The sequence below is a fragment of the Oreochromis niloticus genome, linkage group LG9, assembly GCF_001858045.2.
Source record: "Oreochromis niloticus isolate F11D_XX linkage group LG9, O_niloticus_UMD_NMBU, whole genome shotgun sequence".
NCBI lineage: Eukaryota > Metazoa > Chordata > Actinopteri > Cichliformes > Cichlidae > Oreochromis > Oreochromis niloticus.
Window position 1 is genome coordinate 3152843 of NC_031974.2, and position 14671 is coordinate 3167513.

Below are 14671 nucleotides of genomic sequence, written 5' to 3' on the forward strand. Positions count from 1 at the left end.
GTCGGATGGTAACAAAGAGAGGGAAGGTAGTCAGAACTGAGGGGATTGAACTACCAGAAGGCAACATTGCAGATATAGAGGACAGTTACAAGTACCTGGGGATCCCGCAAGCGAATGGGAACCATGAAGAGGCCGCTAGGAAAGCTGCAACCACCAATTACCTGCAGAGGGTCAGGCAAGTCCTGAGGAGTCAGCTGAACGGTAAGAACAAGATCCGAGCCATCAACACCTACGCCCTGCCTGTGATCAGGTACCCTGCTGGGGTAATAGGCTGGCCAAAGGAGGAGATAGAAGCCACTGACATAAAGACAAGAAAGCTCCTTACCATGCATGGAGGGTTTCACCCCAAGTCCAGCACCCTGAGGCTGTACGCTAAGCGGAAGGAAGGGGGCCGGGGACTGGTGAGTGTCAGCACCACAGTCCAGGATGAGACAAGAAACATCCACGAATACATCACAAAGATGGCCCCAACTGACAGCGTGCTCAGTGAATACCTCAGGCAGCAGAAACCCAAGAAAGAGGAGGAAGGCGAGGAACCATCATGGAAGGACAGGCCCCTGCACGGTATGTACCACCGGCAGATAGAGGAGGTGGCTGATATCCAGAAATCCTACCAGTGGCTGGACAAAGCTGGACTGAAAGACAGCACAGAGGCACTAATCATGGCAGCACAAGAACAAGCTCTGAGTACAAGATCCATAGAGGCTGGGGTCTATCACACCAGGCAAGACCCCAGGTGCAGGCTGTGTAAAGATGCCCCAGAGACAATCCAGCACATAACAGCAGGGTGCAAGATGCTAGCAGGCAAGGCATACATGGAACACCATAACCAAGTGGCCGGCATAGTGTACAGGAACATCTGTGCCAAGTATAACCTGGAAGTCCCAAGGTCAAAATGGGAGATGCCCCCAAGGGTGATGGAGAATGACCAAGCTAAGATCCTGTGGGACTTCCAGATGCAGACGGACAAAGTGGTGGTGGCTAACCAACCGGACATAGTGGTGGTAGACAAACAGAAGAAGACTGCCGTAGTGATCGATGTAGCGGTTCCGAATGACAGCAATATCAGGAAGAAGGAACACGAGAAGCTGGAGAAATACCAAGGGCTCAGAGAAGAGCTCGAGAGGATGTGGAGGGTGAAGGTAACGGTGGTCCCCGTGGTAATCGGAGCACTAGGTGCGGTGACTCCCAAGCTAGGCGAGTGGCTCCAGCAGATCCCGGGAACAACATCGGAGATCTCTGTCCAGAAGAGCGCAGTCCTGGGAACAGCTAAGATACTGCAGGACCCTCAAGCTCCCAAGCCTCTGGTAGAGGACCCGAGCTTGAAGGATAAACCGCCCGCAGGGGCGTGCTGGGTGTTTTGTTTGTTTTTTTATATAAAAAATTTCCTCATGACTGGGCCAAGAGTCCTCTTTTTTGGAAATCAAAATATGGTCACCCTAGCCTAACCTAACACCAGGTAACCAATCAGAGTCTCTCACTGCATTAACACTAACATGAGACGCTCCGTCTTCATCGCACACGCTCAGTAATAACCAAAACACTCCCATGGCTGAGACAGGAAGTGCTTTGTCACCAACAGCTTGTTTTGTTTTTTAATCTGCAGTTATGGCGTAGCTCTGAGTTATCCATCTATCAGCAGTCAGAACACAGCAGATGACAGCACATCTGCTGTGGTGAATCGGCCTCCTTCAAAGACAAAGGTGTGTCACTCCTGATGCATGGCCTTTTATCCAAGCTCCTCCCACTGAGTCTCCAGGGACCCTGAACTTACCATAAACCACACCACCATTTTTTCATGAGGTCTGTGAGGTTTTGAAGTTTTATTTACTTTAATCTTGAACCTGAAGACCTTTCCAGGTGTCCTTTTAGATGTTTGCAGGTATTATGTGTTCTGTGTTACTTTCAGTGCATCCTGGGCCCTCTTGTACTGATTCCTGAAGATTCTGGAGATCTTTGAGTAAATTCCAGGAAAATATAATAAATGATGAGTCCAAGGATCTACAGCAGGGTTCACTTTGGTCCTTGACAAGCTTTTTGGTCATATGTGAGCTTTTGGGTTCTTCAGTAGTTTGCACGAGTCCTTGAGGGGTATGGAACCACACCTGTGCACTATTATGGGTTCTTGAGGAAATTCAAGGAAACCTGATGAAATTATCAGCCTTAAGGTGTTGTTGGTTTGTTATTTAACTGTAGACCTTTAAAGGAGGAGCTTCCAACAGGGCTGCACTCCTTGAAGAACATCCTGGTGTTACAGGAATCCTTCAGGAGTTTCCTGTTGTAATTTAGCTGGATCCAGGAGTCAAAGCACTGCAGAATGGATCAGCTGAGCAGGGAAAACAGTGTGTGTGTGTGTGTGTGTGTGTGTGTGTGTGTGTGTGTATGTTTGTGTGTGAGTATTGACGAGAAAAGAAAACAAATTATTTGGGGGCTGAAACGCTGGAAACCATCAATCACACACACACTAGTGCACACACACACACGCACACACAAACACGCACTGTTTGGCCACAGAGCAGCAGATCGATAAAGTTTCTCTAAATTTCTCAATGTAGATTTATGAGGTTGATTCAATGGAAGCGTCCAATCAGACAGCTGCTGGCCAGACTGTGTGATAGCACATTAACCTGCAATGGTTTGTTTTTGTTCCACTGTGAGGACCAACAGGAAGATCCACTGTTTAAATAAAGCCTCCAGTGGACATTAGAGGAACTGCAGGTTTGGTGATTCAGCGTTGGATTCGTCTCCCAGCCCCAAGGCGGAGGCTTCAATTTATGGTTCAGGGTCCCTGGAAGGCAGTAAGACTCTGAGGGTGCTCACAGAGGCACAAATACAAGTATGTGTGTGTATGACGCTCCTTTGCTCTTTATTATCAGCATTTCTAAAAAAAACAATGAAGTGCTTCACAGAAACATGAGCTTTGTGATCAGTTTAGTCGGCTGTTGTGGAGCTCGGAGGACATCAGTACTGGAGCTCAGACCACCCCATGAGGAAGCTAACAGGTGTAGCTGGTAGACAAACACCTGCACAGGTGGTGTTTCCAGAGTTAGTTTTAGTCACAGGTTCTCACAAAGTCGAAAGGATCTCAGACAGTTCTGATGAAACTTTTTGACTTAAAAAACCGCTGCTGTGAGTGATCAGCCTTTAGTACAGGGTTCGTACGGGTGCTTGAAATCCTTGAAAATGCTTGAATTCTAATGTCGTCTTTTCAAGGTTTGAAAAGTGCTTGAATTTCAGATGTGGTGCTTAAAAGTGCTTGAAAATGTGACTGTATTTCATTCACAATAAATAGCTATCTGATTGAATTGTTTTCTTATCAGATAGAGAAATAAAATGAGTCGCAAAAGCAAAATTTCCCCGCCTGGGCTGCCTTGCGTCTGTTTCAATATGTGACCCCGCCCCTCCCTCGGACAGTCGGGGATGAGTGCGCTAACATACCTGTAGGTTGCTGTTTTAATGAGTGTTTGATGGAAAACAACAATGGCGGAGTTTGCGTTCTCCAGTCGCATGATAGGTGAGTCCTAGTAAATAATTTTCCAGTACGTGTACGTTACACATGCTATTTTTTTTAAATTATGGTTATTATTTTGCTAGCTACCAAACTCGCTGGAGAAATGATTGAAATGCACTGAGTGTGATGCAGTATGGCAGCGCTATTACGGAATATGCTGTGAACTTAGCTAACATTACTTAGCAGTAATATGAGTTAATTTACTCAAGTGAAAGTTTTAAACATTAGCCCGATACGTAACTAGCTAACTTAAGGCTTTCTGATTAACCCTCTGGGGCCGACGGACCCAGAGTCTCCATTTCAACTTGGGTCGAACGTGTGGACTTCAAGCTATATACCAGTTTTTAAATTGTGTTGATAGGTCACGTAAAACCGATGTTTTTGGGGGGTTTCTGAATAAAACAGTGGCGTTTACTCCGGGAAGAAACGGTAAAAACGGCGTTTTTTATGGAGAGCGCTAGCAAACACGCTTTGCTTGTGAGTGAAAAAAGAAAAAAACACTCCTTCCCTATTGGTGGAAAAATGTACCATGTCGACCAATCAAAAAATGATACGGCAACATGTGGTATTTGGTTGTTGGGAAGAGAGGGAAGAGAGAGCGAGTGAGCGAAAAAGAGAGAGAGTTTTGATACGTGAGATTTGTGACGTTTATCATGTCTGGAGTCTCAAGTTAGTGTGTTGTCTTGAGTAGTTAGTGTGTAGTGTAGTCGTTGTTTTGTTTTGCTTCTGTCAGTCTGCCCCAGGGCAGCTGTGGCTACAACCATAGCTTGCCTCCACCAGTGTATGAATGTGAGCGTGAATGAATAATGACATTGTAAAGCGCTTTAATAGGTAAATAGTACCATATAACTTTGTTGTTTGCAAAACTTGTTCATTTTTTTATTTTATTTTTTAAATGTCCAATTTCTATTTGCATTTCAAGTTATGAAAATGATTTGTTAAACATGCTTTTGGTTTTTTACAGTCAAAAATATCACTTTCTACTTGTATTTTAAATTTTGTCTGAATTTAGATAAATTGAACTGAGGTGATGCAAATTGAAACATGCATTCTTTTTTTTGGCGGGGGGGGGGGTGCTGGAAAAGCTTAAAAAGGGACCTTGAAAGTGCTTAAAAAGTGCTTGAATTTGACCCTGAAAAAAGCGTACGAACCCTGTTAGTAGTTGAAGCTGCAGAACAGTGTTGGTACTCCTGATATTTCTGATCCGTGTTCTCACAAACAGCTGCTGAGGTTCTCGCTCGTTCTCCAGCACTTGGTAAAACAGAGATTTTTCTCAGTGATGGAGAGACTTGCAGGACTACCTGAAGCTGCTCGGGTTTGTCTCTGGAAGCATGTGAGGGTCCACTGAAACCAGTCCAATGAATGAAACCGGTGACAAGTTTAATTCCTCAGGATATGAACACAAGTGAATGTGAGGTCCCCAGAAGAGCAGTAAGCACGTTTCTGTGTGTGTGTGTGTGTGTGTGTGTGTGTGTGTGAGGTAATCAGCTGTAAGTGGAGCGTGTTTGTGGACAGAGACGATCAGCCGCCTGGACCGATCAATACTACAATCAATACAGGGCATGGACGGAGCGATCTAACAGATCATTACCCGTGTTTGTGTGTGTGTGTGTGTGTCTGTGTGTGTGTGAGGCTGTGTGTGACTGTCAGATGAACTCTGAACTTCCTGTGAGATGTTTTAAAGATGATGGTGAAGTTCTGGGTTCAAACTCCGGTCAGACACACACACACACACACACTCACAGGTGTGCTGCTGTATAATCTGAGCTTTGCTGCTTTTTTTTCCTTTGCCTCGTTGTTTTGCTGCTCTTGGTCGCCCCATGCTGTTTTTAAATCTGCTGATGACTTGATGATGTCACAGACACCGCGGCTCGCTGCTGACTCAGGATCAGCAGCTTTAAACGTTTCCAGAAGGTTCCACGTAGGAGGAACGTGGGCCTCAGCACGCTCTGTGCAGCTGCTCCTTCAGTGAAGAGGAAGCTCAAATCTCCGTCCCTCCCAGCACTGCTCTCACCTCCAGCTCCTTCTCCACCTTTAAACTGAATTATGGTTCAAATTTCAGCTCCAGTTTCAGCCCAAGTATCAGTAAAGCCATCTGATATCCCAGAACTCACTGCAACACATTAACGCTTTACTGTCCGACACACACACACTCACACAGACAGTTATGTTTTCATATCATTGTGGGGACATCTAACATAATGTTTTCCCTAACCATCTAAAATGAATGCCTAACTGTCAGTCTAAACCTAACCATAACATAACTGTAACCCTGACACTAAAACCACATTTCGAGTCTGAAAAATATCTTCACATTCTTTGGTCCCATGTGAGTGACTGTTGGTCCCCACAAAGATATGTAAACATGCTACATGCACACACACACTTGGCAGTTGTTTTATTTTGAAAGGCGTGTCTGCTTCGGCACGTCCTGTGTTTGTCGCTGCTCTCGATGGAACTTGGTATGATCCACTCATGTTTTCATCAGTGTGGATAATTCTGGTTTTCGTGTGCCGTTTAGGGACCGTCGGCACACACTCAGCTGATCGATGCAGACTAGTGAGTGACACTGAAAACATCTCAGGCTTCTATTGATGTGAGAGGAAGAGTAAAGTGCTGCTGTCACATGGCTGCACACGTCCTCAAACGATTTCCATCCATCGTACACGAGCTCATCAAACACACGATCATGTTCTGCACCCAGAGAACACCTGCCTCACCTCACTGCACTCTTTCTGCTTTTACTGCACAGTGATGGTGATGATGATGATGATGATGGTGATGATTACGATGTTGATGATGGTGATGGTGGTGATGAAAGTGATGAAAGTGATGATGGTGATGATGATGGTGGTGATGAAAGTGATGATGATGGTGGTGATGAAAGTGATGATGGTGGTGATGAAAGTGATGATGATGGTGGTGATGATGATGGTGGTGATGAAAGTGATGATGGTGATGATGATGATGATGATGGTGGTGGTGATGATGACGTCAGCCTTTGGGGCTGAATAATTAGCACTTCCTGTGACATCCAGCAGAGGCAGCAGTGAGTCAGTCCCACAGACAAATGTCTACAGCCTGAGATGCAGACTGTACCAGGTGATTTTATAACTCACCTGTTTGCATTATTAGGGGCGTGGCCTCTGTGACTGACAGGTGCATGGTGACACAGGTGGCTATAGCTGCTAACTGTGTGTTAGCTTCACCTGAACTGGACCTCTGCACTATGTTTGTGCTGTTGGAGCATTTTAATGACATCATGTGACCAATAACATGGCTGCTGTGAGGTCACTGTAGAAACAGAGTGTACAGGAAGGCGGAACTCCAGCTCTGCTCAGCTCTGATTAGCAGGTAACTGTGTCTGTGGATGCAGACTGATAATGCTCCACAAACCCACCATGGTGGACGTCAAAACAGTGGGTGACACCACGGTCGAGTGTGAGTGGGTCATTCATCCCACGGCTGTCACACAGTGGCTGCTGGAGTGGCTGTGTGGACACTGAGGGTAAAGGGGGGAGCTCCAGTCTGCAGTGTGGGACCCATGTCCCCACAAACATCTCGGGACCTCTGACAGGATGAAGGAAACCTAAAATCAGACATCTTAACGGGAAGCATCTGCGCACGGATCAGGGTTTAAAATGCAGGAAGTGAAGGAAGCCAGAATGAAGCCGATGCTGCGTTCAGCTTTCATTAATGTGAAACTGGAGCCGCTCGCTGTGTGAATAATGAGAGAAAATTCCTCCTGCTCGGGGATCAATGGAGGAAGCGGCGAGCTCAAGTGTTGCTCATAACTGCACATTTCATCTATTGATCAGCTGCTCTGTGGGAGCCAATCAGCTGAGGCTCTGAGTAAATGAATTAAACTGTATGTGTGTGTGTGGTGGTCCCCCGGGCTTTAGTGAAGCAGGAGGTTACAGCTGGGGCTCAGTGGGGAGGATCGATGGAGGAGGAGGAGACAAGCGCTCCTCTGCCTCCCGCTTCACTTCAGAGTACCAAGACAGGAGAGGAAACATGGACACCAGGAACACGCTGACCAGAGGCAGGCTTTTATTTTGAAACTTCTCTGGAACAGCTCTCCACAAAAACACTTTTATTTTGTAGATTTAATTTTAGATTTAAGGAAAAAAAGATGACCTGCTCGAGGACCGTGATGATTAACCGACTGATGCTCGGGGTCGTCGTGGCAATTGGGGTGGTCCAGGTGAAGGCAGCACGGGTGGTGAGCGGTGAGTTACTGCAGTAATGCAATTACTTTTTAAACAGTGTGGCTCTTGTGAGGTGTGAAAAGTTTCCATGTTACAGAAACCTCAGTGGTGCAGCGGTGCAGGCAGCAGCTCATCCTGCTGCGCTTTGTGTTTTCCATTGTGAAGGAAAACCAGCAGCACTTGTTTAACTGGAAGATGTGTGTGTGTGTACACGTCTGTGTGTATACGTCTTTGTATACGCGTATGTGTGTACATCTGTGTATACGTCTGTATATGTGTGTCTATGTGTGTAAACGTGTGTGTATAAATGTGTGTCTACGTGTGTATGTGTGTTTATACGTATGTGTATACATGTCTTTATACGTATACGTGTGTGTGTGTGTGTGTATATGTGTGTGTGGCTTCGATCACATTAAAGAAGCTCTGACCTGTGCAAACATCGTCTGACTGTGATCAGAGAAATGAAAGAGCTTTGTTCTTCTGTCAGGGTGAAACGTGACACCTGATCGAAGTGAGGATCAAGTCACACAAACCACTGCGAGTATTCAAACCATCGGCTTCACAGCAATGATGACAGGCGGCCACCAGCTCAGACGCCTTTAACAGATTCGATAAAATAAACTTCACTTTGTGTCGTATTTGTTGTCTGTTTGAGTCCTAGCTGATTTTCTGAAGAGACTCACTATGACTGCTTCGTGTGAACATCTGGAGCTCCTGCAGATGTTAGAAAACAGATGCAGCAGACAGATGGAGGAGGTGATGGGAGGCAGCCGCCCACAGCCGGGCGTGCTCGCACACGCTCTGATGTGCGTTCTTGAAGCCGATGTTTTCAAGGTTTAGCAAAGTAAAAAATACACTGGGGGTGAAGCAGAGTGCAGGTTGGAGTTTCAGGGGACAGAGGAGGGGCGCTGTGAGATTTGCAGGCCTACAACTGGGTGGTGTTTCTTGTGTAAGGTTTGCAGGTTGGTAATGGGTCATGTGACCAGCTGATGATTCAGAGATCTGTTCGATTTATCAGAGGAGCAGCTAAAATACCTGAACCACAGGCAGCAGGAACGGGTGGAGGGATGGGTGGAGGGTGGGCTGATAGCAGACAGATATATATGGAGCTCTTTAGTGGTTTCAACAGTAAAGTGATGATGGTGCAGAAGACACTCCAGCTAATCACTTAAAGGAGCTCAGTGTGTCTGTGTATGTGTGTGTGTGCAACAGTGATTAACACACTGTTGCACACACACACATACACTCTGTGTGTGCTGCTCTGATGCATCTTCCTGTGGGTGGGGCTCCATGTCTCAGGTCAGACAGTGTGTGTGGGCGGGGCCGAGCGTCCCTGCTATAAGATGGCATACTTCCACGACGTGTCGAGCCGCGTTGCCTTCAGCGAGGCGCGTCAGGCCTGCGAGATGGACGGAGGAGCGCTGCTCAGCATCGAGAGCTCGACGGAGCAGCGAGACATTGAGCACCTGCTGCAGGTGAGACCCACACCTGGTTCTCTCTGGCCCCTCCCCTCCTTTTTCTGTGACCCTTCCTCCTTGTTTTTTTTTTCCAGGAGCTGCGTTCAGGTGCGGTGGGTGGGGCAGGAGGGGGCGGGGGCATAGCTGACGGGGACTTCTGGATCGGCCTGACTCGGGTGGAGGGAGCGGATCAGACTCACTCGGAGCTCAGCAACGCCTTCACTTCCTGTCCACAGCTCTACCAGTGGACTGACGGCAGCGTGGCCTCCTTCAGGTGAGCGTGATGTCAGAACTGCGTCAGGTGACCCCCGGCATATTTTACTAAAGGGCGTGGGGCTTAACCAACTGTGCTGATGATGCAGGAACTGGTACTTCGACGAACCGTCCTGTGGAGGCGAGGCCTGCGTTGTCATGTACCATCAGCCAACTGCGCCTTCTGGTCTGGGCGGGGCTTATCTCTACCAATGGAACGACGACCGCTGCAACATGAAACACAACTTCATCTGCAAATACGACCCAGGTACCATCAGCCAGTCAGCTTCACTCATAGATAAGCAGCCCAGGTGCTGTCAGCCAATCAGCTTCACTCACTCAGGTTCTTTCAGAGAGCCATCTGGTGAAAGAACATGGTGACACACCTGGTGGGCAGGATACAGGTAAGGAGCAAGGTCCATATAAGATCAGAGAGGCAGGTGGAGCCGTAGGTGGGACTCACCTGCAGCTCTGTATTAAGGCACAGGTGTGTTCTTGTGTCCTCAGCAGTGACTGCAGGTGGAGGCGTGGCCACACAGCCTGCAGACAACGAAGACGTTCCACCTCAGTTCACCATGGCCGGAGCTTCAGGTAAGAACACCTGCGACCTTTGACCTGATCTGGGCTCGTGACCTGATGCTCAGGTGGTCTGGTGTGTCTCTGCAGGTATGCTGCTGCTGTACGTTGTCATCCCCACCATCCCCCTGCTGCTGCTCATCCTGGTGGCTTCTGCCACCTGCTGTTTTCAGATGCTCAGCAGAAGGTAAGACATGCAGAGTGGCTGTGAATCCCATCATGCTCCTCTGCTGCCGCAGCTGCAGCATTTCCTGTGTGATTGTAACGAGTCAACTGGTTAACAAGCTGATTTACAGCAGGCGGAGGTGTTAACTCTGAGGGGACGTTTGGTGGGGATATTCAGACCTGATGCTTTTAGGCAAGAGTCAGGTTTGGTCATCAGATGCAGTATGGGTCCTCACAGTGATAGAAAGACCAGCATGTGTGTGTGTGTGTGTGTGTGTGTGTTGCTGGCATCAGTTCAGGAGTCTACAGCAGCAGAAAATCTGCTGACTTGCGTATTTTCGCTGTTTCTGTTCCCACTTTCCTCCACGGCCCAGCCGGGTCAGCTGACCTCACCACTCACTCCTTAAAGCTGTTGAATCAGAAGCAGTGAGGCAGCGCTGGCTGACTCCAGACCTGCCACAGCTTCAGCTGAACCAAAGCAGCTGTTTGCCAAAGGGAACTCCTGCAGCTCAGGGATGGAGCTCAGTGTTGGAGCCTGATGGAGTCAGAGGTCAAAGGCAGCTGATTAGGTGTGATAAATATTGCGCCTCTAATGTAGATCTGTAAATGCTGCGAAGCTCATGACAACCAGAGTCTGCCCCTCGGCAGGCTTCCAGATGTTTTCTAATCAGAGAGTGGGCTTAAAGGGGGAGGAGCTAGAGCAGCTTGTTTCAGACAGAGGGTCAGACAAAGAAGGATTATTCTGAACATTTCCGACTTTTTCCCTGCAGCAGGCTGAGCAGAGCTCCCTCTTCAGGTGATACTGTGTGGCATTTTATTCTTTGCCCCAGATCGAGATGACACCTGAAGCCCGGCTTTTACTCAGAGCACGTAAAGGGACGGCTGTGTGTTACAACCAAACGGAGGTCAGCCTGTCTGAGGGCAGCTTTTAATGAATATGATGGAAACAAACACACAGAACATGAAGAAGCAGAGTATTCTGAAATAAGGTTTTAGTCCTTTTTTTGTTCCAGAGGAGGAAAGTATGGTGTGAAGTGACACGGGATATGTGTAATGTATTACATATTACTTGTTACCTTCATAAAAACAATTGCAGTTCTTAATTACGTGTCTGATAAAGTAATTCATTATAATACTCGTGACATTACTTTGTCATTACTCTGAAAAATTACCTGAAACTGTCTCATAATTATAGTTGACAACATAAACCTGAGGCTACAGCCCCACACACCAACACATCCCATAATGAGGACACACATGTGATCTTCCACCTTTGCTCTTATGTATGAACACAAAGCAAAGATGAAAACCAGCACAAAGAGACTTTAAAGCAGTCGTCATGGTGATTACACTGTAGGAACATGAACAGGTAGAAAAACAGCCTGACTGCTCATCAGCTTGTTACCTGTTGAAGTTCAGGCTCTGGCTGCTGGACTGGGTTCTGCATACACTCAGCTTTAACATCAGTCTGGGTTCTTGGCTAGCTTAGCGTTATCACATGCTAGCTGTGTCCAAATTCAGAGGCTGCATCCTCCTGAGGACCCGGCCTTCGCGGTCTACGTGCGCCGGGTCCACTGAAGGCCGGGTAAGCCAGAAGTGAACGGCTGTGAAATAGGACGGTCTAGCCTTCAGATTTGCGTCACTGCTGTCTCGGTGGAGTTTAATAAACTCGGCTGTCTGCTCCTTGCTATCTAAAATATAACAGGACACTGGAGTAAACTCTCCACCATATCACACTCCTGTTTAATCAGTTTTCTGTTTGATGTTGATTCAGCTGTGTGAAAACTATAACTTTGATCTCAGCCAAACTGATTTACTCAGGAACAAAACTGAGCAGATATTTGAAGTTTACACAGCTACATTCTCACCTTTAAATATGTTTAAAGTTTATTTTGTGACCCAGAAAGAGTAATAAGAGTAATATTAAAATTAGTAGCATTGTTGTAAACTGGAATTGGCTGAATTCTGGGATATGGTGGGCCATGAAGGACACACCTGACCCATCCTTCAAATCTGGAGAAAAGGAGGATGCATTTGGAGGACTCTTCAAATCTGGACATCCTTCGTCGGGTCGCTGTGACATAATCGGCCTACAAATGCGGCCTCAGGAGGATGCACCCCATGAATTTGGACACCCCTGCTGTCTGGCTAGCTTAGCGTTAGCTCATGCTGTCTGTGCAGATGTGACATTACTGCGATACTGAAAAATGCAATATTACTATTGTTACACCCAACACCGGTCACTGATCAGAGTAACTGATCAGTCCCTGATGGTGGTTGCTGCATGTGTCGGTCAGACTGGACAGACTGAACCTAGGCTCCTCTTTGCTTTCCAGTTTGAGACAGTTAATCTGTGACTTTCACTCAACTCTTTACATCACAGTGGCCGTTCTAGTGACGATGTCATCATATCTCTCTCTCCACCCAGTGATTCCCGAACCAAGACGCCCAGCGACCAATCAAATCTGTGGATTTCCAGGTCACCCAAAGCTGACAGCATGGAGGTCTGACATCACAGCACAGTGTCAGCAGGGCAGAGGGAGGACATCACTCTACGGTCAAACCAATCAATGATCTTCATCGCAGGGCGTTTACGGACAGGCGGCGATGTCATCACAGAGACTTCTTCTTCTGTACTTCTTATTCCAGTTTCCTTTCTCTCGTTTTATCAACCGTCCCTTTGCTCTTCTTCAATCCTCCCCCACTTCCTCCTCGTTTCTTTTTTGCTCCCCTCTTCTTTGTCCTCCTTGATTCCTCCTTTCCTTCCCTCCCTCCCTGCTCCTCCTGCTGTTACTGTTAGCCAGATGCTCCACATTTAATTAAAGTAAATTGGGTGAAGTTAATGAAGGAGGGGAGCTCTGAGCAGCTGAGAGTAAATCAAGCGTCCCTCGGGGGGGTGGAGTCACAGCAGGGGTGCGTCTGATTTCACAGAGAGCTGATGAAGCAGCTGCTCCACGGAGACGGTGGGTGTTAACAAAACAGTTAATAAGTGCGGAGAGTTAGATGGTTTTAAAAGTTTTCAGGACAATAAAAAGGGGGTGGAGCTTAAAGCAGAATGATTCCCTCTGAGGATCGCTTCCTCAGATCACTGATTGGTTGTTCAGACTTCAGATCTGTGGGATCAAAAACTGAAAATACTCATGTTTGTAAAATGCTCTCTTCCTGAATATGAGCTCACCTGGATCAGTGTCAGGCTCCGCCCACTGAACACCACATTAACCATGAATGCAGCAGAGAATGCAGCAGAGAATGCAGCCGCTGACCGATGGTTCGACCAATCACGTCATCCTCTGGCAGTTTTTATGGTCATGATTGGGCAAGTGGCAGTCCCAGGTGTAACGACTGCTGAGTTTAAGGAGGGCCACCCAAAACACACCTGAGCTGTGGATCAGAAACACAGCTGTCAATCAGTGTGACGGTGCTGCTGAGGACGATGTGATTGGCTGATCGACAGCTTCAGTTTAAAACACGGACACTCATCAGAGCCCTGCAGGAATTTCTATGGCTATAGTGGTTTGGGGGCGGAGCCTGAGGCGGATCGTTTTCACCCTGATACCAGATTGGCTGATGTGTTTGCATATCATCCCTTCTGTGCTTCCGTGTAATGAGGCCTCCGATGCTGCAGCTCCTTCACCTTGTGACGTGAACACAAGCTGAACATGTGCAGAAACCAGACGAGTCTCATGTTTGTGCTAATGCTCAGAACACGTCACAGGTCTGTGTCTGAAGGAGCCTCTGTGCCCCCCCCCCCCCCACACACACACAGACATCCCTGTGTTTTCATTGTAATGTCGGTGATTTCAGTTGGCGACTGTGGCTCAGGGGGTTGGGAAGGGCACCTGTAACCGGAAGGTCGCCGGTTCGATTCCCGGCCTCTCTGTCTTGGTCGTTGTGTCCTTGGGCAAGACACTTTACCCTACCGCCTACTGGTGTTGGCCAGAGGGGCCGATGGCACGATATGGCAGCCTCGCTTCTGTCAGTCTGCCCCAGGGCAGCTGTGGCTACAACCGTAGCTTGCCTCCACCAGTGTGTGAATGTGAATGAATAATGTCATTGTAAAGCGCTTTGGGTGCCTTGAAAAGCGCTATATAAATCCAATGTATTATTATTATGATCCAAATGTTCCTGTAAACAATGTTTGTGTTACGCTGTGGCGGCAGCTGATTCTGTTGTGAGATAGTTTAGCTTTAGCAGGACGTGATTCAGGGCGTGAGCTGCTGAGAACGTGCTGATAACCTGACCCTGGGACAGGTGAGACCAGCTGAATGACCTCAGCCTCCGAGCCAGGTGACTTCTCGAACCTGCTGCTGTGTAACACTACCTGTCTGCAATGTGCCCGTAGCTGTGCATCTAACTTTAAACCAGGGCTGTCCAGCTCCAGGGCAGCTGTCCTACAGGTTTTAGATGTGTCAGCTGATTCAAATGGCTAAATGACCTCCTCAATATGTCCTGAAGTTCTCCAGAGGCCTGGTAATGAACTTATCATTTGATTCAGGTGTGTT

The 14671-nt window shown here is 47.5% G+C and overlaps 1 protein-coding gene across 6 annotated transcripts; it reads left to right on the top strand.

Moving 5' to 3' along the window:
* The first annotated feature begins 3475 nt into the window (after window positions 1–3475).
* Window positions 3476–14103, top strand: chodl (chondrolectin). Of its 6 annotated transcripts, XM_025910599.1 has the most exons (9): window positions 3495–3514; window positions 7616–7740; window positions 9019–9194; window positions 9272–9450; window positions 9539–9696; window positions 9782–9832; window positions 9936–10019; window positions 10095–10191; window positions 12598–14103. In XM_025910599.1, exons 2-9 carry the CDS (start codon window positions 7644–7646, stop codon window positions 12677–12679), a joined length of 924 nt encoding a protein of 307 aa, XP_025766384.1. In that variant the 5' UTR covers window positions 3495–3514; window positions 7616–7643; the 3' UTR covers window positions 12680–14103. The 6 variants fall into 6 exon arrangements, with proteins under 6 accessions (XP_013120745.1, XP_025766384.1, XP_003457238.2 ...); XM_013265291.3 differs by lacking the exon at window positions 7616–7740 and having other exon boundaries at window positions 3476–3514; XM_003457190.5 differs by lacking the exon at window positions 3495–3514 and having other exon boundaries at window positions 6392–7740.
* Window positions 14104–14671: the final 568 nt, after the last annotated feature.

Excerpts from the sequence above, each read along its gene's own strand:
- chodl (XM_025910599.1), top strand. The coding sequence starts at position 7,644 with ATGACCTGCTCGAGGACCGTGATGATTAACCGACTGATGCTCGGGGTC. Across the intron at positions 7,741-9,018 it reads GGCAGCACGGGTGGTGAGCG|GTCAGACAGTGTGTGTGGGC; the intron begins GTGAGTTACTGC and ends TCCATGTCTCAG. Across the intron at positions 9,833-9,935 it reads ACCTGGTGGGCAGGATACAG|CAGTGACTGCAGGTGGAGGC; the intron begins GTAAGGAGCAAG and ends TTGTGTCCTCAG.